General features: G+C 46.6%; 1 protein-coding gene across 3 annotated transcripts; it reads left to right on the top strand.

The window, feature by feature from the left end:
* Positions 1–438: 438 nt before the first annotated feature.
* On the top strand, positions 439–19,118 carry LOC103480953 (F-box only protein 41-like). 3 transcript variants are annotated; one of them, XM_081599362.1, is made up of 17 exons: positions 439–687; positions 2,715–2,892; positions 3,438–3,908; positions 4,180–4,259; positions 8,950–9,022; positions 10,379–10,594; positions 10,779–10,888; positions 10,961–11,107; positions 12,333–12,490; positions 12,583–12,806; positions 13,481–13,596; positions 13,875–14,027; positions 14,105–14,200; positions 14,706–14,824; positions 14,976–15,134; positions 15,218–15,333; positions 16,767–19,118. In XM_081599362.1, exons 2-17 carry the CDS (start codon positions 2,737–2,739, stop codon positions 16,827–16,829), a joined length of 2,457 nt encoding a protein of 818 aa, XP_081455488.1. In that variant the 5' UTR covers positions 439–687; positions 2,715–2,736; the 3' UTR covers positions 16,830–19,118. The 3 variants fall into 3 exon arrangements, with proteins under 3 accessions (XP_081455488.1, XP_081455485.1, XP_081455486.1); XM_081599359.1 differs by having other exon boundaries at positions 448–687; positions 2,546–2,892; XM_081599360.1 differs by having other exon boundaries at positions 449–687; positions 10,833–10,888.
* The last annotated feature ends 611 nt before the right edge of the window (positions 19,119–19,729 follow it).

Genomic DNA, 19,729 nt, shown 5'->3' with positions numbered 1-19,729 from the left:
GCTTCGGATAGACTTGATTTATTTTGGCTAATTTCAGTTAGTTCTTATGGATAACAGAGGAGTGAAGACAGCAAAGTAAAAATGGAAAATCCTAGAAAAAGCAGTGAGTTTTGACACACGCAGTGCACAAGACTCCACTCCTGAAGAAACAATCTGATGAAGCTTGTTTAAACTGAAAAGATTATTTGTTTGGATGTGATTCTACAGCCAGTTTTCTGAAACGGAAGTGACAGACAGTGAGCTGACTCTTATCCAGCTGGAAACATCTGGAAAGAGTTTTATTATTATTAAAACAATAATTAAAAAACAATAATAAAAACAAAAGGACATAAAAAGGACACAACTATTATTATTATTATTATTAAAACAACATTAATACTAATAATAAAAACAGGGAAAAACACTAAAAACGCTGAAACAAGCCTGATTTATCAGCAGTGACACGTCACGCGGCTCCTACGTCATCAGGAGCACGCGGCGGCTGCTCGCTGTGACGGTGCGCGCGGGGCGGTGGTGCATCCGGTTCTGTTTTCATCCATCCTGCAGCTCCGAGAGCCGCTGCCGGTACCGGACGGTCCGAAAAGCCCAGACGACCGACAGCAGGAAACCATGGCAACGGGTTCGGTCGAAAAGGAGGCGAGGAGCGAGTGACGCAACGACGGACCAGCAGCTGATCAATAATCAGAGGTATCGATTGCTGTTAACTTGGGGGATCAGTTCCCTGAGGGGGAGAAAGTTTCTCTGAATGAATCTCATCAATCAGTTATCAATCAATCAATCGATTTTCATCCAAACTTTGAGTCGTTTCAGCTTAAATCTAATTAAATCAACTGTAAATCATTGAGATCAATATTGCAATAAAACGTTATCAGGCAAAGTGTCATCTGATCAGCATGCGGTGACATTTAACTGAGTGATCAGTTCATTTGTCTGACATCTTGGAAATATTTTTAAATTATTTTGAGGAAAATGTGAATCTCAGATGTTTCCTGTAGTTTTATGGGGCGTCGATTAGAAAATGGATCTTTTTGCCATAAAAGAGTCACATCTTTACCATCTTATTAACTTATTTAAATTCACATTTATTGCAATTTTTTTTTTCACAATTCCAAACTAAGTATTTAGTGTCAAAGTAAATATTTAAACATTTAGTTAGCAAGTCAAATACTTAGCATCAAACTTGATATTTGGTTAGAAAGCTGAATATTTAGCTCATTTCAAACTAAACATTTTCCAGTAAATATCGTATTTACTGCATAAATACAATATCTATACTAAATATCGCTCTACTTTGCTTGCTCTATTGTTGCTATTTAGTTTGTAACGTTGACATTTATAAGAATGTTTTATAAGAAAATGTCCCGTTGAGAAATGAAGACGCATTTTGTCATTTTGACTTCATGACAGACTAAATAACTCCAAATATTGCTGTTAATTTTTGACGGAGCAACAAATGGACCCGGATCAGATCACTGGGCGATGTGACCATTATCCAAGTCCAGCCGGAGCCGCTCTGGGGGTTCTGGGAGCTGAACCGGGCAGAACCGGGCAGAATCCGGGTCAACCGTATAACATTGAATGGAAGTGGAATAGATAAATTCAACAAATGTTTCCTACAGGCTCTTTAGAAGGTAAAAAGATGCCGTTTACATTAAATTTATTCAAATCATTGCATTAACAGACAACTGAATATGGCAACACCATTCGAGCAATAATATGCCCAGAAATAAACACGAAGAAACACAAAATAAAAGTCAAAAATCTGTTGATCAGGACAGAAACAGAATCACAGAGTTACCCCTAAACTTTTATAATTACTAAAGATAGACTAGAATTTTAATCTAGACCTGAAAATGTAGAAAAATTTACATATGTAGAAAATATTGTGCACAAAAATCAAAACTTTATATGTTGATGGATGTAAGAAAGAATGATCAAAAAATATTTCTGTAATTTCAACTATTTTGTCCCAAGTGTGTGAAACGGCAGGGTGGATCTAGCCCCGCCTTCGAGACGGAGCTCCTCCCCCACTCAGCTCCTTCAGACTAGCCAGCAGCAATTAGCAAACACCTGGTGGCGCTGCTGAGCTCGTTACAGGAGCTGCTTCTCAGTGAAACGCTGCTAAAAGCGTTAAAGGGTTAACCGAGGAGCCATGTTGGGATGACTTCCTGAAGGCGGAGCTTCAGACAGAGCAGGAATTTTTAAAGAGACAGAGGCGTTAAATTTCTTTTAAGTAATATTTTATACATATATAGTATATTTATAAGAATTGAAGGTAACAAATTGCTATAAAACGTCATTACGTGCCTGGAAAAGACATCAGAAACATTATAATTTCTGGAACAGCTGTAATAAAAGCATTAAACTCATTTTGCAGAGCATCTTCAAACTAAGAATGATGTTTTTTTGATTTTCTAATGTAAATCTTAAAATTACCCAGAGTGTGAGGAAGTGCTGAGTGATGGTGAATAAAAGTGAATCTGTGATTAGCGGCTCAGCCTCCACGCCCAGACGCTCCTTTCTTCCTGCTCATCCATGCATGCAGGCGCCGCTCCGCCTGCGCGGCCATCAGCGTGGAGGACGCCGCTGCGCCGCGCCCTGATCCCGGCAGGAACCCGCTCCCACTCGGGCCTCAGAACCAGCATCCTCTCTGACCCGTCAATAATCAATAACGGCAGCTCGCAGTGCCTGACCCAGTTTTCCTCCGGCTCCAGGTCCCGCTGCTCCTCGGTGATCATGTCTTCCTCTTCCTCCTCCTCCTCCTCCTCCTCCTCGCCGCTGCCCTACTTCTGCCCCCGCTGCGGCGACCGGAGCCGCTTCCCGTCTGTGGCTGAGCTCCGGGCTCACCTGGTCAGCAGACACACCTATGAGACCCTGCTGGTCCTGTCCCAGGTGAGTCCAACGCTGCTTTAATGCTAAAGGAGAAAATTCAACTTAAACTGAAACCTCTGGGTCGCTCTGCACTGTAAAACAAAACAAGTAGAGCTTACTATTATAAATGCAGGTGAACTCACTGCTTCTGAACTGTCACAACAAATCAGAACAATTAGCTCTATATGTATGATTTATAATTGTTCTCTTCTGTCTTTAACTACATTTTCAAACAGAAAGTTTAAAAAACAGCCAAGTAAATTAGCGTTAAACACTATTAGTGTGTCGTGTTGCACTTAGCATATTTTTATATTTTCTCTCTACCAAAAACTGGATTATATTTCTTTCTGCTCTTTACTTTTACTGGAGTGAAAATATTGTGAATAGTGTTAATGAGCACTGAGGCGTTATTCTGATGTTTTCCTGCATGTTTTCAGTATTTTTTTATGATATTTCTGATGTTTACAGAGAGATTTGGTCTGTTTGGAAGGATCAGATTCCACATATTTTTACTGCTTAGCTCGTTTAAACTCGTCATTTATCCGTAACTTGTGGTCCTGGTCCAGGCCCGGCGTTCTGGACCTGCTCTCCTGCCTCTTCCTGGACCAGCAGCGGCCCAGAGCGAAGCGTCTCCTCCCAACATGGAGGCGCAGGGTTTCCCCCTGCCGCTGGCCTGCCTGGACCTCGCCTCCTCGTCGGCCTCCGTCCAGCTGCTCCGGGGAATCTTCGGCCCGCCGGACCGGCCCGGGCAGGAGCCCTGCACCGCTCTGGCCCGGCCCGGCTCTCTGGTTCCGGGCGTCCTGGACTTCAGGCTGACGGTGGACATCGGCCTGGAGGAGCGGCTGGGACTGGGACTGGACCGGAAAATCAGCCGGACGTTTGCAGAGGTGGAGGAGAAGGTGAACCGGCGCGTCGGGAGGCTGAGGGCGGAGCTGCAGAGGAGGGAGGCGGAGCTGGAGCGGAAGAGGAGAGAGAGGGAGCGACTGCGGAGGGAGAAGGAGGAGGTGGAGGAGAGGGCGGCCTACCTGTCCAGACAGGTGGGTGGAGCTGCTCCGTACCTTAAAAACACCTCATCAGTCGATTCCTCTCATCAGTTGATCAATTTTCACATTTTAATGTTTTTCTTGTTTATATTTTGTTCATATTGTTCATGTAACGCTTTTTGTTTTAAATAAAGTTATTGGTGAAAACAACGAGAGAAAGCGCGAAGAGCTAAACGTTAGCTCAGCTGTTAGCGGATTAACATCATTCAGGCAGTAATCTAATTACGTAACCTTTTTTCTAAAACATTTGGTTTTCACCTGGCAGGTGTCGGTCGCCATGGAGATGACGGAGCGCCTGAAGACGAACCTGGCGGAGAGAGAGACAGAGCTGAGTGAGCGACACCAGTCAGTATCCTTCAGGGCTTTTCTTGTGGTGGAGTTACGGTTTATTTCATGTTGCCAGACCTTTTCTACCTCATCAAAGAGTCTCACAGACTGCTGATGCCTCACTCTGCAGCTTTTCCTGAAAACAGGCAGAATGTAAACAGCAGCAGCTAAAAGTACCGAGCCTGAGGCTTCGGTTTGAACGCCTGACTGTGTAAATGTGGGCGGATTCGTTTAATCTGGTAACTTGAATGTGCAACGTGTGGTTATAAACGACGAGACCCCAAAGCGGTTAATGAAGGTCAGGTTGTTTCTGGACTGAAGAGAGGGAAAGGGCAGCGTGGCTCTGGGATGGAGGACACGCCATGTTTGGTTTGCATCACTCTGACACGCTTTGCTGCGCCGCTTCCTGTGATGATGGATGCAGGACGACAGCGAGGCTCAGCGGCCCTGAGGCTGCGTCAGAGGTCAAACCAGTGGCTCCAGTTACCTCCCAGTGGCTCCAGTTATCTCCTACTGGCTCCAGTTTCCTCCCAGTGGCTCCAGTTGCATCCTACTGGTTCCAGTTTCCTCCCAGTGGCTCCAGTTTCCTCCCAGTGGCTCCAGTTTCCTCCCACTGGCTCCAGTTTCCTCCCACTGGCTCCAGTTTCCTCCCAGTGGTTCTAGTTTTCTCCCAGTGGTTCTAGTTTCCTCCAGTGGTCCCAGTTTCCTCCCAGTGGCTCCAGTTTTCTCCCAGTGGTTCTAGTTTCCTCCAGTGGTCCCAGTTTCCTCCCAGTGGCTCCAGTTTCCTCCCAGTGGCTCCAGTTTCCTCCCAGTGGCTCCAGTTTCCTCCCAGTGGCTCCAGTTTCCTCCCACTGGCTCCAGTTTCCTCCCAGTGGCTCCAGTTTCCTCCCAGTGGCTCCAGTTTCCTCCCACTGGTCCCAGTTTCCTCCCACTGGCTCCAGTTTCCTCCCACTGGCTCCAGTTTCCTCCCAGTGGTTCTAGTTTTCTCCCAGTGGTTCTAGTTTCCTCCAGTGGTCCCAGTTTCCTCCCAGTGGCTCCAGTTTTCTCCCAGTGGTTCCAGTTTCCTCCCAGTGGCTCCAGTTTCCTCCCAGTGGCTCCAGTTTCCTCCCAGTGGCTCCAGTTGCATCCTACTGGTTCCAGTTACCTCCCAGTGGTTCCAGTTTCCTCCCAGTGGCTCCAGTTTCCTCCCAGTGGTACTAGTTTTCTCCCAGTGGCTCCAGTTTCCTCCCAGTGGCTCCAGTTGCATCCTACTGGTTCCAGTTACCTCCCAGTGGCTCCAGTTTCCTCCCAGTGGCTCCAGTTACCTCCCAGTGGCTCCAGTTACCTCCCAGTGGCTCCAGTTTCCTCCCAGTGGCTCCAGTTTCCTCCCACTGGCTCCAGTTTCCTCCCAGTGGCTCCAGTTTCCTCCCACTGGCTCCAGTTTCCTCCCAGTGGCTCCAGTTTCCTCCCAGTGGCTCCAGTTTCCTCCCAGTGGCTCCAGTTTCCTCCCAGTGGCTCCAGTTTCCTCCCAGTGGCTCCAGTTTCCTCCCACTGGCTCCAGTTTCCTCCCAGTGGCTCCAGTTTTCTCCCAGTGGTTCTAGTTTCCTCCAGTGGTCCCAGTTTCCTCCCAGTGGCTCCAGTTTCCTCCCAGTGGCTCCAGTTTCCTCCCAGTGGCTCCAGTTTCCTCCCACTGGCTCCAGTTTCCTCCCAGTGGCTCCAGTTTCCTCCCACTGGCTCCAGTTTCCTCCCAGTGGCTCCAGTTTCCTCCCACTGGCTCCAGTTTCCTCCCAGTGGCTCCAGTTTCCTCCCAGTGGCTCCAGTTTCCTCCAGTGGTCCCAGTTTCCTCCCAGTGGCTCCAGTTTCCTCCCAGTGGCTCCAGTTTCCTCCCACTGGCTCCAGTTTCCTCCCAGTGGTTCTAGTTTTCTCCCAGTGGTTCTAGTTTCCTCCAGTGGTCCCAGTTTCCTCCCAGTGGCTCCAGTTTCCTCCCAGTGGTCCCAGTTTCCTCCCACTGGTCCCAGTTTCCTCCCACTGGCTCCAGTTTCCTCCCAGTGGTTCCAGTTTCCTCCCAGTGGTCCCAGTTTCCTCCCACTGGCTCCAGTTTCCTCCCACTGATTCCAGTTTCCTCCCAGTGGCTCCAGTTTCCTCCCACTGGCTCCAGTTTCCTCCCAGTGGTTCTAGTTTTCTCCCAGTGGTTCTAGTTTCCTCCAGTGGTCCCAGTTTCCTCCCAGTGGCTCCAGTTTCCTCCCAGTGGTCCCAGTTTCCTCCCACTGGCTCCAGTTTCCTCCCAGTGGTTCTAGTTTTCTCCCAGTGGTTCTAGTTTCCTCCAGTGGTCCCAGTTTCCTCCCAGTGGCTCCAGTTTCCTCCCAGTGGTCCCAGTTTCCTCCCACTGGTCCCAGTTTCCTCCCACTGGCTCCAGTTTCCTCCCAGTGGTTCCAGTTTCCTCCCAGTGGTCCCAGTTTCCTCCCACTGGCTCCAGTTTCCTCCCACTGATTCCAGTTTCCTCCCAGTGGCTCCAGTTTCCTCCCACTGGCTCCAGTTTCCTCCCAGTGGTTCTAGTTTTCTCCCAGTGGTTCTAGTTTCCTCCAGTGGTCCCAGTTTCCTCCCAGTGGCTCCAGTTTCCTCCCAGTGGTCCCAGTTTCCTCCCACTGGTCCCAGTTTCCTCCCACTGGCTCCAGTTTCCTCCCAGTGGTTCCAGTTTCCTCCCAGTGGTCCCAGTTTCCTCCCACTGGCTCCAGTTTCCTCCCACTGATTCCAGTTTCCTCCCAGTGGCTCCAGTTTCCTCCCAGTGGTCCCAGTTTCCTCCCACTGATTCCAGTTTCCTCCCAGTGGCTCCAGTTTCCTCCCACTGATTCCAGTTTCCTCCCAGTGGCTCCAGTTTCCTCCCAGTGGTCCCAGTTTCCTCCCACTGGCTCCAGTTTCCTCCCACTGATTCCAGTTTCCTCCCGGTGGCTCCAGTTTCCTCCCAGTGGCTCCAGTTTCCTCCCAGTCGTCCCAGTTTCCTCCCAGTCCTCCCAGTTTCCTCCCAGTGGTCCCAGTTTCCTCCCACTGGCTCCAGTTTCCTCCCACTGATTCCAGGTTCCTCCCAGTGGCTCCAGTTTCCTCCCAGTGGTCCCAGTTTCCTCCCACTGGCTCCAGTTTCCTCCCAGTGGTCCCAGTTTCCTCCCAGTGGCTCCAGTTTCCTCCCAGTCGTCCCAGTTTCCTCCCAGTGGTTCCAGTTTCCTCCCACTGGCTCCAGTTTCCTCCCAGTGGCTCCAGTTTCCTCCCAGTGGCTCCAGTTTCCTCCCAGTGGCTCCAGTTTCCTCCCAGTGGCTCCAGTTTCCTCCCAGTGGCTCCAGTTTCCTCCCAGTGGCTCCAGTTTCCTCCCAGTGGCTCCAGTTTCCTCCCAGTGGCTCCAGTTTCCTCCCAGTGGCTCCAGTTTCCTCCCAGTGGCTCCAGTTTCCTCCCAGTGGCTCCAGTTTCCTCCCAGTGGTCCCAGTTTCCTCCCACTGGCTCCAGTTTCCTCCCACTGATTCCAGTTTCCTCCCGGTGGCTCCAGTTTCCTCCCAGTGGCTCCAGTTTCCTCCCAGTCGTCCCAGTTTCCTCCCAGTCGTCCCAGTTTCCTCCCAGTGGTCCCAGTTTCCTCCCACTGGCTCCAGTTTCCTCCCACTGATTCCAGGTTCCTCCCAGTGGCTCCAGTTTCCTCCCAGTGGTCCCAGTTTCCTCCCACTGGCTCCAGTTTCCTCCCAGTGGTCCCAGTTTCCTCCCAGTGGCTCCAGTTTCCTCCCAGTCGTCCCAGTTTCCTCCCAGTGGTTCCAGTTTCCTCCCACTGGCTCCAGTTTCCTCCCAGTGGCTCCAGTTTCCTCCCGGTGGCTCCAGTTTCCTCCCAGTGGCTCCAGTTTCCTCCCAGTCGTCCCAGTTTCCTCCCAGTGGCTCCAGTTTCCTCCCAGTGGCTCCAGTTTCCTCCCAGTCGTCCCAGTTTCCTCCCAGTGGCTCCAGTTTCCTCCCAGTGGCTCCAGTTTCCTCCCGGTGGCTCCAGTTTCCTCCCAGTGGCTCCAGTTTCCTCCCGGTGGCTCCAGTTTCCTCCCAGTGGCTCCAGTTTCCTCCCAGTCGTCCCAGTTTCCTCCCAGTGGCTCCAGTTTCCTCCCAGTGGCTCCAGTTTCCTCCCAGTGGCTCCAGTTTCCTCCCAGTGGCTCCAGTTTCCTCCCAGTGGCTCCAGTTTCCTCCCAGTGGCTCCAGTTTCCTCCCAGTGGCTCCAGTTTCCTCCCAGTGGTCCCAGTTTCCTCCCAGTGGCTCCAGTTTCCTCCCAGTGGTTTAGTTACCATCAGCTTCTCTCATCTCTGACTCTTCAACTATTCGTGTTTCTCAGAGTTTGTAGTAAATCGTTAGTTATTTTGATAACTTTTTGAAAAAATGTACTTTTAGGAGTACTTTTACTACACAGTACTTATTAGTACTTATTAGTATTTCTACTCTTGAGTAAAATGTATGTAAGAAACTGATTTAGAAAAAAATATTTTGCCTGGTTTTGTTATTTTTTATTTGAATTATTGTCATTTTGGTTCTTAAAAAAACCAAAATTTCCTCTTAACTTTATATTTTGGTCCTTCTGATGATGTAATTTTAAAATATTAAATGATTGATAATCTGATCAGTTCCTCAGTACTTTCTAAATACTGTTTAACTTTTATAAAACAGATATTTTTATCCTGAATGTTTTCAGCATTTGTGACATTTTTGACGTCGTTTTCAGGGAGATGGCCGACGTCGAGCTTTTCCTGAGACGGACGGCAGAAAAAGAAGCTGAGGCCAAAACCAGACTGCAGGTGACGACTGGGAGAGATTAACACTGAGATTAGATTAGGATTAGATTAGATTAGATTAGATCAGATCAGAATAGATTAGGTTAGATCAGATTAAACTAGATTAAACTAGATCAGGTTAGATTAGATCAGACTAGATTAGATTAGAATAGATTAGATCAGATTAGGTAAAATTGGATTAGACTATATTAGACTAGACTAGACTTGATTAGACTAGATTAGGTTAGATTAGATCAGGTTAGATTAGATCAGACTAGATTAGATCAGATTAGACTAGATCAGGTTAGATTAAATCAGATTAGATCAGATTAGGTTAGATCAGATTAGATCAGATTAGATTAGATCAGATTAGATCAGATTAGGTTAGATCAGATTAGATCAGATTAGATTAGATTAGATTAGATCAGATTAGATTAGATTAGGTTAGATTAGATCAGATTAGGTTAGATTAGATCAGATTAGGTTAGATTAGATCAGATTAGATTAGATTAGATTAGATTATACCAGATTAGATTAGCTTAAATGTGCTAAAATGTGTCTCTTCCTCACCAACACTCACATTCGTCTCGATGCTCCAGCCTAACAGCTCAGTCAACTGAAGAATCTGCTGTTCCTGTTTCGCAGCTAATGATTATTTTAGTGATCGATCGATCGGACGATAAAATTGAGCCACTTTCTCATTTAGCCACTGAAGCTTATTTTGTGTTATTTTAAAATTACATTATAAACGCAGTAAATATTCGACGCGTTAAAGTTTAATAACGTGGAACATCTTTTCACGAGCTCCAGGGTTTCATGACCGTTTCGGTGCTAATTGTTTTATTTCTGCATGACAGTAAATTCGACTCTGCTTGCCGTATTAATCTCTGCCTTTAACTCTGGCAGCAGCGGTAGGAAATATCGCCACCTGCAGGTGGGAGGCAGCATCACGTCAACACAACGTTTTTACAGTTTTCAAGGGGAACTTTTTACTAAACTAATAAAAAATATGATGTTCTGTAAAGAAGCTGCTTTGATCTTATTGATAAAATATTAAAGGTTTTACTCACGTGTCCCTCTGGAGCCTGTGGGCCACGTGTAAAGATAAGGCGGGCCGGATTTGGCCCCCGGACCTCGAGTTTGACATTATGTAGATGTCATCTTCAGCTGTGACACCAAGACCATTTCCACTGAGCGTTTTAAGGTATTTTAAAGCATATTTTTAATTGAAAATAAGCAACTATGTGTAGTTTTTGGAGGAGGTGTGAAGGATCCGTGGGTTTGAGTCGTTCCCAGGCGGTTCTGGACCCGGCAGCAGAAACTCCCTTCAGTCTGCAGCGTTTGGTGCCGGGCTGACGGGCTCGTCTGTTTCTACGGCAGGTGTTCATCGAGTCGCTGCTGGAGCGAGCTGACCGAGCAGAAAGGCAGCTGCTGCTGCTGCTCGGCAACAACCACTTCGCTCACAACAGGTTCCGGTACGGCGAGCCGAACTCGCCCTCGGAGGTTTACTCACCCGGACCTGGACGCAGCCTGGACGGCAGCACCGACGACGACGACGTCATCGCCAGCGAGATGCAGCAGAGCCTCGGCAACAGGGTGGGAGACGCCAACAGCTCTGGTTTTACTGGGGTCACGCAGAAAATGCACTGAAAAACACGATTTTTATGCTAGAAGTGAGATAATCTGCAGGTTTTCCATCAATGTTAAGGAATTATAAGCCTAAAACAAGCTCCTACATCTGACTGAAAAGTTACTTTAAGTCAGTTTTGTCTTATTCAAGGTGGACTCAGACATTTGCACTAGAAATATGTGTGACACGTCTATGTCTCATCAGAGAAGCTACAGCGTCTCCAGCTCCTACAGGCTGGGAGAGCCGACGCATCGCCACAGGTAGCTCCACCAACTCCTGTCCAAAACGCACATTCAGCTTTTCCCTTGACTTGGTGAGTTTGTGCTTTCCAGTGGCCTGAGTGATCAGATGCGGACCTTGTCCCTGGGCTCGGGGGGCTGGGACAGCGAGGGAGGACGGGTCCACTTCCACCCGTCCCACTGCGCTGCACACTGGACTCCGCCGGACGGGGAGGGGTTCAGGCGCCGGGAGAGAGTCTGGTACGAGGGAAACCTTCACCAGAGGCGAAGCAGAGCAAGAAAAACACAGAAGAATTTATTACTGACGTTTCCAGAGAGCATTATTGTTTGAGGCCTTGGTGAAAAGATTCAGATGTTTTAAACTAAAATATAAATTAGCTCCATTTCTTCAGATGAACAGCAGAGAATTTCATCTGAATGCATCAAGATGGAAATCAACCACTGCTGTAAAAGATGTTGATATAAGTCAAGCGGTACAGAGCTAGCGCAGCTAATATCATGTTTAGCGCTTTGGCATTCTTGCTAACTTTGATCAAATTTAACGCACCAACCGCTCAGTTACAACAGATAAATTATAAAGCGTCGATTTTCTTTCCTGTTTTCTGAACTTTCAGTTGTTCAGTTTCGGTTACCGACTGCTAACGATTCCTCAGGCTTCTGCTATCTGCAGTGATGCTAGCGCTTTAGCATTAGCTTCTGCTATCTGCAGTGATGCTAGCGCTTTAGCATTAGCTTCTGCTATCTGCAGTGATGCTAGTGCTTTAGCATTAGCTTCTGCTATCTGCAGTGATGCTAGTGCTTTAGCATTAGCTTCTGCTATCTGCAGTGATGCTAGCGCTTTAGCATTAGCTTCTGCTATCTGCAGTGATGCTAGTGCTTTAGCATTAGCTTCTGCTATCTGCAGTGATGCTAGCGCTTTAGCATTAGCTTCTGCTATCTGCAGGGATATTAGTGCTTTAGCATTAGCTTCTGCTATCTGCAGTGATGTTAGTGCTTTAGCATTAGCTCCTGCTATCTGCAGTGATATTAGTGCTTTAGCATTAGCTTCTGCTACATGAAGTGCTGCTAGTGCTTTAGCATTAGCTTCTGCTATCTGCAGTGATGTTAGTGCCTTAGCATTAGCTTTCACTACATGCAGTGATGACATAGCTACAGTCGTGGTTAATGTTTTAGGATTAGCACTCCAAACCTTTTAGCTAGCTGCTCACCAGTAGATTTGAGGCCAAATTGAAACGGCTGATCTCTTTTCTCACTTTTAACCAATCATGTTGGATCATTAATGGTAAAACGTGCAACCACCTTTAAAAACATAATCACCCCTCTTAAAAGCCAGGTTGATATCACTACATAAAGGCATCAGTCAGGAGAAGAATGTAAAAAATGTCCAATGTAACAAAAACGTGGCGTTTTAACAGAGATGTGGACTTCAGAGAACCAGAGTGTTTTTCTCCTTTTGTGTTTTCAGGGTCAGTGAGGAAGGATGGGGAAGAACCTGGAGCAAAAGAAACCTTCGTCACCACAGCACTGAGGAAGAGGAGGAGGAGGAGGAAGAGGAGGAAGGTCTGTGGAGCAGCGCTGAGATGAGGCGCCTCATTCTGGCCAGGAAGTACACACCTGGATCAGGTAAAGACCCTCCTTCTCCCCCTACTGGTTGTTGCAGATGTTGCCTCCTCTTATCTGCTCTTCTTCCTCTTCCTGTTGTCTTCGTCGCCCAGACACACCCTCCTCCGTTGGCTCCACCCCCTCCCGTTGTCATGCCAACAGGACGCCGGGCGCGGACACCCTGAGGATGAGGGCGGGGCTCTTCTGCGTCTTCCCGTATCTGGATGTTCGCTCGCTGCTGCTGGCGGCCGAGGTGTGCTGTGATTGGCGGTTTGTTGCTAGGCACCCAGCGGTCTGGACTCGCCTCCGACTGGAGAACGCTCGAGTGTCGGCCGAGGTACAGCGGCTTCACTGTCCTCTACACCTTTTTAAATTATTAATTCAGAACTGTTATTAGAGAATAATTTATCAAAGCAATATCAGTGTGTTGCAAAGAACTGGCTAGTTTGCAGTTAGCTTATTATTTAGCTAGTTTTAGCTAATTATTTAGCTAGTTTTAGTTAATTATTTAGCTAGTTTTAGCTAATTATTTAGCTAGTTTTAGCTAATTATTTAGCTAGTTTTAGTTAATTATTTAGCTAGTTTTAGCTAATTATTTAGCTAGTTTTAGTTAATTATTTAGCTAGTTTTAGCTTATTATTTAGCTAGTTTTAGCTAATTATTTAGCTAGTTTTAGTTAATTATTTAGCTAGTTTTAGCTTATTATTTAGCTAGTTTTAGCTAATTATTTAGCTAGTTTTAGTTAATTATTTAGCTAGTTTTAGCTAATTATTTAGCTAGTTTTAGCTTATTATTTAGCTAGTTTTAGTTAATTATTTAGCTAGTTTTAGCTAATTATTTAGCTAGTTTTAGCTAATTATTTAGCTAACTGCATTCAGGCTGTTTTCACTCCCAGATGATGTTTGAAATTCAGACGGTGACCGAGTTTCAGAGTCTGAAGCACCTTTTGCGCTTTTAAATATATATTTTTTCCTCTGTTGTCTGGATTGAACGTTTATTTTGTGTGTTTAGTTCTTGCAGACTCTCTCTCAGTGGTGTACTCAAACTCAGTCTGTCATCCTCAACAACCTGAAGCCGCGAAGCCGCCGGCCCGACGAGACGCGAGAGGATTACCACAAAAACACTCGGTATCACACACACACACACACACACACACACACACACACACACACACACACACACACACACACACACACACACACACACACACACACACACACACACACACACGCAGCAGCAGCTCAGAGGGATTAACACTCAGAGAAAGTTTAAACATATTCTCATCTCTTAGTGAACTGAAGGATGTGCACGTTGCCGTGGAAACAGTTTTAGTCCCGTCTGTTTTCTGAGCTCAGACCATTTAGAGGTCTGCAGGTGTGCTGACCTGGAGCGGTGTGTGTCTCAGGGGCAGCGTGGAGCCGGGCTTGGAGGCGCTGCTGCGGTCAGCAGGGGGCAGTCTGCTCCTCCTCTCCGTCTCCCGGTGTCCCCACATCCTCACCGACAGGACGCTGTGGATGGCCAGCTGCTACTGCAGGAACCTGCAGACGCTCACGTACAGGTGGGACTGAGGAGGCCGCCGCTGCTCCGAGGCTCACCTGGCTGTCTGAGCGTTCACCTGAGTGTCTCTCCCTGCAGGAGCTCCTCGGACCCGGTGGGTCAGGAGGTTCTGTGGGTTCTGGGTGCCGGCTGCAGGAACATCAGCAGCCTGCAGGTCGCGCCGTCACACCCCAGGTGAGTCAGTCAGCTCTCAGCTACGTCAAGGGAGTAGAAAGTAAAGCTTAAATGCAAAAACATTTTTATTTTTGCTTAGCCTTTTCAACAAAAGTAATTTATTAACTGTGGTGGGATACACAGCTGCTAGCGCGCTAACAGAGGAGCTAATTTTTAGGTCAGCGCTTTTGCTAACGTTGAAAATGTTTAGCACACTTAGCTTCTTCTATGTTACATTTTTTCAGATATATTTTAGAGCGCTAATTAGCATGGCTGGTTAGTGAAATCAGTTGAAGTTTTGGTTAGCTTTCATCGCTTCCACTAATTACTACGCTAATGTGACGCTTTAGCGTAGCTTTTTATTAATTACTACGTTGGTGTAGCGCTTTAGCGATAGCTTCTGCTAAATACGCGGCTGACATAGCGCTTAGCGACAGTGGAACTGTTTATGACTGGTGCTAACTTAGCACTGCTAACTAAAAAAGCTAGATTACTTTTATCTCATGTTCTTGTTTTCTGGTTTTAGCCAACAGCCGACTCGGTTTGGAAACCGGTGCTTGCAGACGATTGGTCGATGTTGGCCACGCCTCCGTTGTCTCAGTGTGGGCGGAGCTGGCTGCAGCACTCAGGGATTGGTGGCTGTTGGTAAATAAAAAGACGATTTTCATGTTTCCTTTAACAGATATTAACAGTTTAGTGTAAAATTCACCATAAAAGCTCATAAAAAAATGAACATAAATATTTTAACATGACGTTCTGAGTTTTCTCCTTTTGCTGCTTTCATATTTCCATGCAGTGCGCAGCTGCACTCACCTGCAGACGCTGGAGTTGGAGCGCGTTACCGACCTGAGCCTTCAGGTGGCGGCAGAGCTCTGCAGAGCCGGACTGAAGGGTCTGCAGACGCTGATCCTGACCCACACGCCGGTCAGCGGCCAGGCCGTCCTCCACTTCCACAGTGAGATCCGGTTCCTGCTGCTTGCTGTGCTCAGACCCGGCACCCAGTTAACGGAGGGGTTAACGTTCTGTCCACCTGCGCAGGTGTGTGCAGCAACATCAGGTCCATCGTGGTGGACGTCTCCGTGTCGGACTACTTTGAGGAGCCAGATACTCAGGAAGCAAAGCACCTGTTTGGAGAGATTCTCAGCACCCTGAAGGTCAGAGATCATACGGTTAGATGAGTCAACATGTCGCGGTTCGACTGGTTTCTGTTTGTTTTCTGCAGATGTTTTAGAAAAACACATCAAGCTGCAGCTAATTTTCAGTGGTGCTAACTTGTAGGTTAGCGCTTTGGCTAATTTTAAAAATGTTTAGCGCACCTCCAAAGTGCTAATTTACTTGTTTGTTTGTAAACTGGGGCTGCACAGTGGTGCAGTTGGTAGAGCTGCTGCCTCTCAGCAAGAAGGTTCTGGGTTCGATTCCCAGCCCCAGTCTTTCTGCATGGAGTCTCCATGTTCTCCCTGTGCATGGTGGGTTTTCTCCAGGTACTCCGGTTTCCTCCCACAGTCCAAAAACATGACTGTCAGGTTAATTGGTCTGTCTAAATTGCCCCTAGGTGTGAGTGTGTGGGTGCATGGTTGTGTGTCTCTGTGTTGCCCTGCGACTGGTGACCTGTCCAGGTGACCCCGCCTCTCGCCCTGAACGTTAGCTGGAGAGGCAGCAGCACCTCCTGACCCCACTGAGGGACAAGGGTGAAAGAAAATGGATGGATGTTTGTAAACTTTGAGTTAATACAGTTAAACATTAGGTTGTAAGTTTTGTTCTTATAGCTTTAAAGTTTTATCTCTTTAGCTGAGAAAACATTTTGCTTCCACAGAAAAAAGGCAGTGATGACGTCAAACATTGTAGGTTTTTGTCTATTTGAGCAACTAAAACCCAAATCAGCTGTTTTTGCAGATAAACTGTATAAATCAGTGGTTCTACCTTCATGCTACTATAGAAATGTTGTCATTTCTGTGTGAACGTCTGTAATCAGACGGTTCTAAACCCAAACATGAGGCCGACAACCAAACGGGACCAACAGAACCAAAAGGAACATTTCTCCGCAGTACCATCCAATAATATTTAGCATTTATTTAGTTAATGATCAAACATCCATCCATCCATTTTCCTGCACCCTGGTCCCTCAGTGGGTCAGGAGGTGCTGCTGCCTCTCCAGCTAATGTTCCGGGTGAGAGGCGGGGTCACCTGGACAGGTCACCTGGACAGGTCACCAGTCTGTCGCAGGGCAACAGAGACACACAACCATGCACACACACACTCACACCTAGGGGCAATTTGGAGAGACCAGTTAACCTGACAGTCATGTTTCTGGACTGTGGGAGGAAACCGGAGTACCTGGAGAAAACCCACCATGCACAGGGAGAACATGGAGACTCCATGCAGAAAGACCGGGAATCGAACCCAGAACCTTCTTGCTGCAAGGCAGCAGCTCTACCAACTGCACCACTGTGCAGCCCTGGATCAAGCAGATAAAATTATATTATGCTTTTATCTAAACAAACTAATGTTTCCGGCCCTTCGGATGCCACTGATCTACAGGTGAACTGTCTGTGTCTGAGCGTCTCTCCGGTTCTGGTTGCTCTCCCAGGTTCTGCAGACCCGACCCGGCCTTTGCGACGCCCTTCAGGTGAAAGCTGGCGGATTCTCCTGACCTCCGTCACGCGGTTCTGCTCCCAGGATCCGACCCGACAGTCCCGACCTCCACGTCTGCGCCTGACGATGCAGAAAAGGGCAAATTTATCTCATTTACAGCCAGATTTCATCAGGAAACCACTTCTTACTGCGTTTGATAAAAGAATATATTTATATTTCTTTCACTTATGATGTCATCTAAAACAGTGTGTGTTTGCTGCTCATGTTTTCATCGGGATAGATGGAAACATGAGCAGCGTCAGCAGGTTAATTTCATGGCAGCTCATTCGTGTTTAACGACAGAAACTGATGGAAAGTTTTACTTGTTTAGCTTCCAAAGTATGAAAAAATATAAATAAAAGAGACAGTGGTATGAATAGCTTACGTTCAGCTTTAAAGTGACTTAAATACACAATTATAGTTTTTTACTAAAACTTCAGGAATCAAAAACACATTTTCTGAACCCAGGGTTGTTTTTTTAAACAGGATTAACTTTTTATGACCAAAACTAACCTAATATTGATGAAATTCAGAGGATTTGTTTCGGGAGGTTTTGATCCTGAGGAAAGTTTCCTCCTTCCAGATGCATGATGGGTAAAATCCCAGAGGAACGTAGCGTCGTAGATTTTAATCCACTGGATTTTCCCTTTTTCTTCCACACTGAACTGAATCAGGCTGCTGTTCACACTGCAGAGTAAAGTGACGCAATAACGACTTTATTTGACGTAATGACCTGAATCTGATATTTTCATGGCGGTGTGAACAGAACAGGTCGGATTCCGTCCAGGCCGCATTCATCCGAACTGAACGTCACCGATTCTCAACAAATCTCACTATTCTGCTCCTGAAACGCGCAGGAAGGAAGAAAAACAACAACCATGACGGATTATATGAGGATTAAGTTGTTAATTTGCTGCTCCGGTTGGACAACAACTTCAAATATATAAGCTAAGCTACACCGTTAGCCTCCATGTTTACTTCCGGAAACACTGAGCTCTTCTTCTTCTTCTTCTTCTTCTCATGGCGGTTGGCAGAACGCTGGCGCTAGAGCGCCCTCTACTGCGCATGCGGGACACTTCCAGGTCGTTTTTCCGTTCAGACTGCAGAACGCATACAGGTCGCGTTTACTGGCTGTGTGAACAGCTCCGGTCGGATTCTGTTTCAAATGCGACCGTAACGTCCAGGCCGCATTCATCCGAACTGAACGTCACTGATACTCAACAAATCTCACTATTCTGCTTCCTGAAACGCGCAGGAAGGAAGAAAAACAACAACCATGACGGATTATATGAGGATTAAGTTGTTAATTTGCTGCTCCGGTTGGACAACAACTTCAAATATATAAGCTAAGCTACACCGTTAGCCTCCATGTTTACTTCCGGAAACACTGAGCTCTTCTTCTTCTTCTTCTTCTTCTCATGGCGGTTGGCAGAACGCTGGCGCTAGAGCGCCCTCTACTGCGCATGCGGGACACTTCCAGGTCGTTTTTCCGTTCAGACTGCAGAACGCATACAGGTCGCGTTTACTGGCTGTGTGAACAGCTCCGGTCGGATTCTGTTTCAAATGCGACCGTAACGTCCAGGCCGCATTCATCCGAACTGAACGTCACTGATACTCAACAAATCTCACTATTCTGCTTCCTGAAACGCGCAGGAAGGAAGAAAAACAACAACCATGACGGATTATATGAGGATTAAGTTGTTAATTTGCTGCTCCGGTTGAACAACAACTTCAAATATATAAGCTAAGCTACACCGTTAGCCTCCATGTTTACTTCCGGAAACACTGAGCTCTTCTTCTTCTTCTTCTTCTCATGGCGGCTGGCAGAACGCTGACGCTAGAGCGCCCTCTACTGCGCATGCGGGACACTTCCAGGTCGTTTTTCCATTCAGACTGCAGAACGCATACAGGTCGCGTTTACTGGCTGTGTGAACGGCACCCTTAGCTGATCAGCACGTAATTTATGCAAACCCTCTTTGTTTTTACTCTATTTTTATATATTAACTCTGAAAGCACAACGTTCTCCTTTAGCAGCCCTTATATTTATACTTTCACCTCATGAAACTGAAGACCTGTGTGAACCTGAAAGCCATGATCCTCGTTAGTGATGGAAAACCCTTCGGCTTGTTTCCTGTAGGTTTGATTGAAATGTTACCTCAATAAAGAAACACAGAAGCACAAAAACCTTTTGCACACAACGTGAGGCGTGTCGCACCGAATCAATCAGAGGGTTGATGGAAAAACTAGTTTGGCATCTTGAAGATGATTTTATGTCAGATTTTACCATCAATAAAGTTGTTTCTCATCAGCTTTTTCTCCGTCTCTTTCTCTTGCTACGTCTGAACAGGAAGGGGGCGCTGTTTACAAGAAGAAACCTTTTTATACTGGAATTATATTTACCATTAGCTTCCGCTAAATACTCTGTTAGCATTAGTGGAAGTACTGTGTATGATTAGAGCCAGTGGCGGAGAAAGTACTCAAAAAATTTACTTAAGTAAAAGTAAAACTACCACATTAACATTTCTACTTAAGTATTTTTAATAGCCAGTACTTTTTTACTTTTACTTAAGTATTAAAAGTAAAAGTACTTGCTGAATGCATTGCCTAATCGCTAATATCATTAAGTGAACCAATCATATTTAATTTTAATACATTAGAAATGTCCCATTTTAATGAACAGCCACAGATAAAACATGTTTTTATTGAGTTTACTCTGTAACATAGTTTAGACTTAGATATGTGATTCTATGCATCATAATTTCAGGGATGGAAACATCTCGTCTCCTGTCCTAACATAGCATGAACTTCACTTTTTTTTGCCACTAGTGGCTTTTATTTTGAAAGAAATCCAACTGAAAGGGGATGGAAAGAAGGTGGGTGGGAGAGGACAGGCAACCGAGGAGCCACATAGCAGAGTTA

The sequence above is a fragment of the Poecilia reticulata genome, chromosome 18, assembly GCF_904066995.2.
Source record: "Poecilia reticulata chromosome 18, P_reticulata-male-v2, whole genome shotgun sequence".
Lineage (NCBI taxonomy): Eukaryota > Metazoa > Chordata > Actinopteri > Cyprinodontiformes > Poeciliidae > Poecilia > Poecilia reticulata.
The sequence above is the reverse complement of the archived record's forward strand: the minus strand, read 5'-3'. Positions and strand labels throughout refer to the sequence as shown.

What these genes read in the sequence shown, in the direction of transcription:
- LOC103480953 (XM_081599362.1), top strand. Translation starts at nt 2,737, where the DNA reads ATGTCTTCCTCTTCCTCCTCCTCCTCCTCCTCCTCCTCGCCGCTGCCC. An exon ending in AGGCGCCGGGAGAGAGTCTG is followed by an intron (nt 11,108 to 12,332) that starts GTACGAGGGAAA and finishes TTGTGTTTTCAG; the next exon opens with GGTCAGTGAGGAAGGATGGG. An exon ending in ACGCTCGAGTGTCGGCCGAG is followed by an intron (nt 12,807 to 13,480) that starts GTACAGCGGCTT and finishes TTGTGTGTTTAG; the next exon opens with TTCTTGCAGACTCTCTCTCA.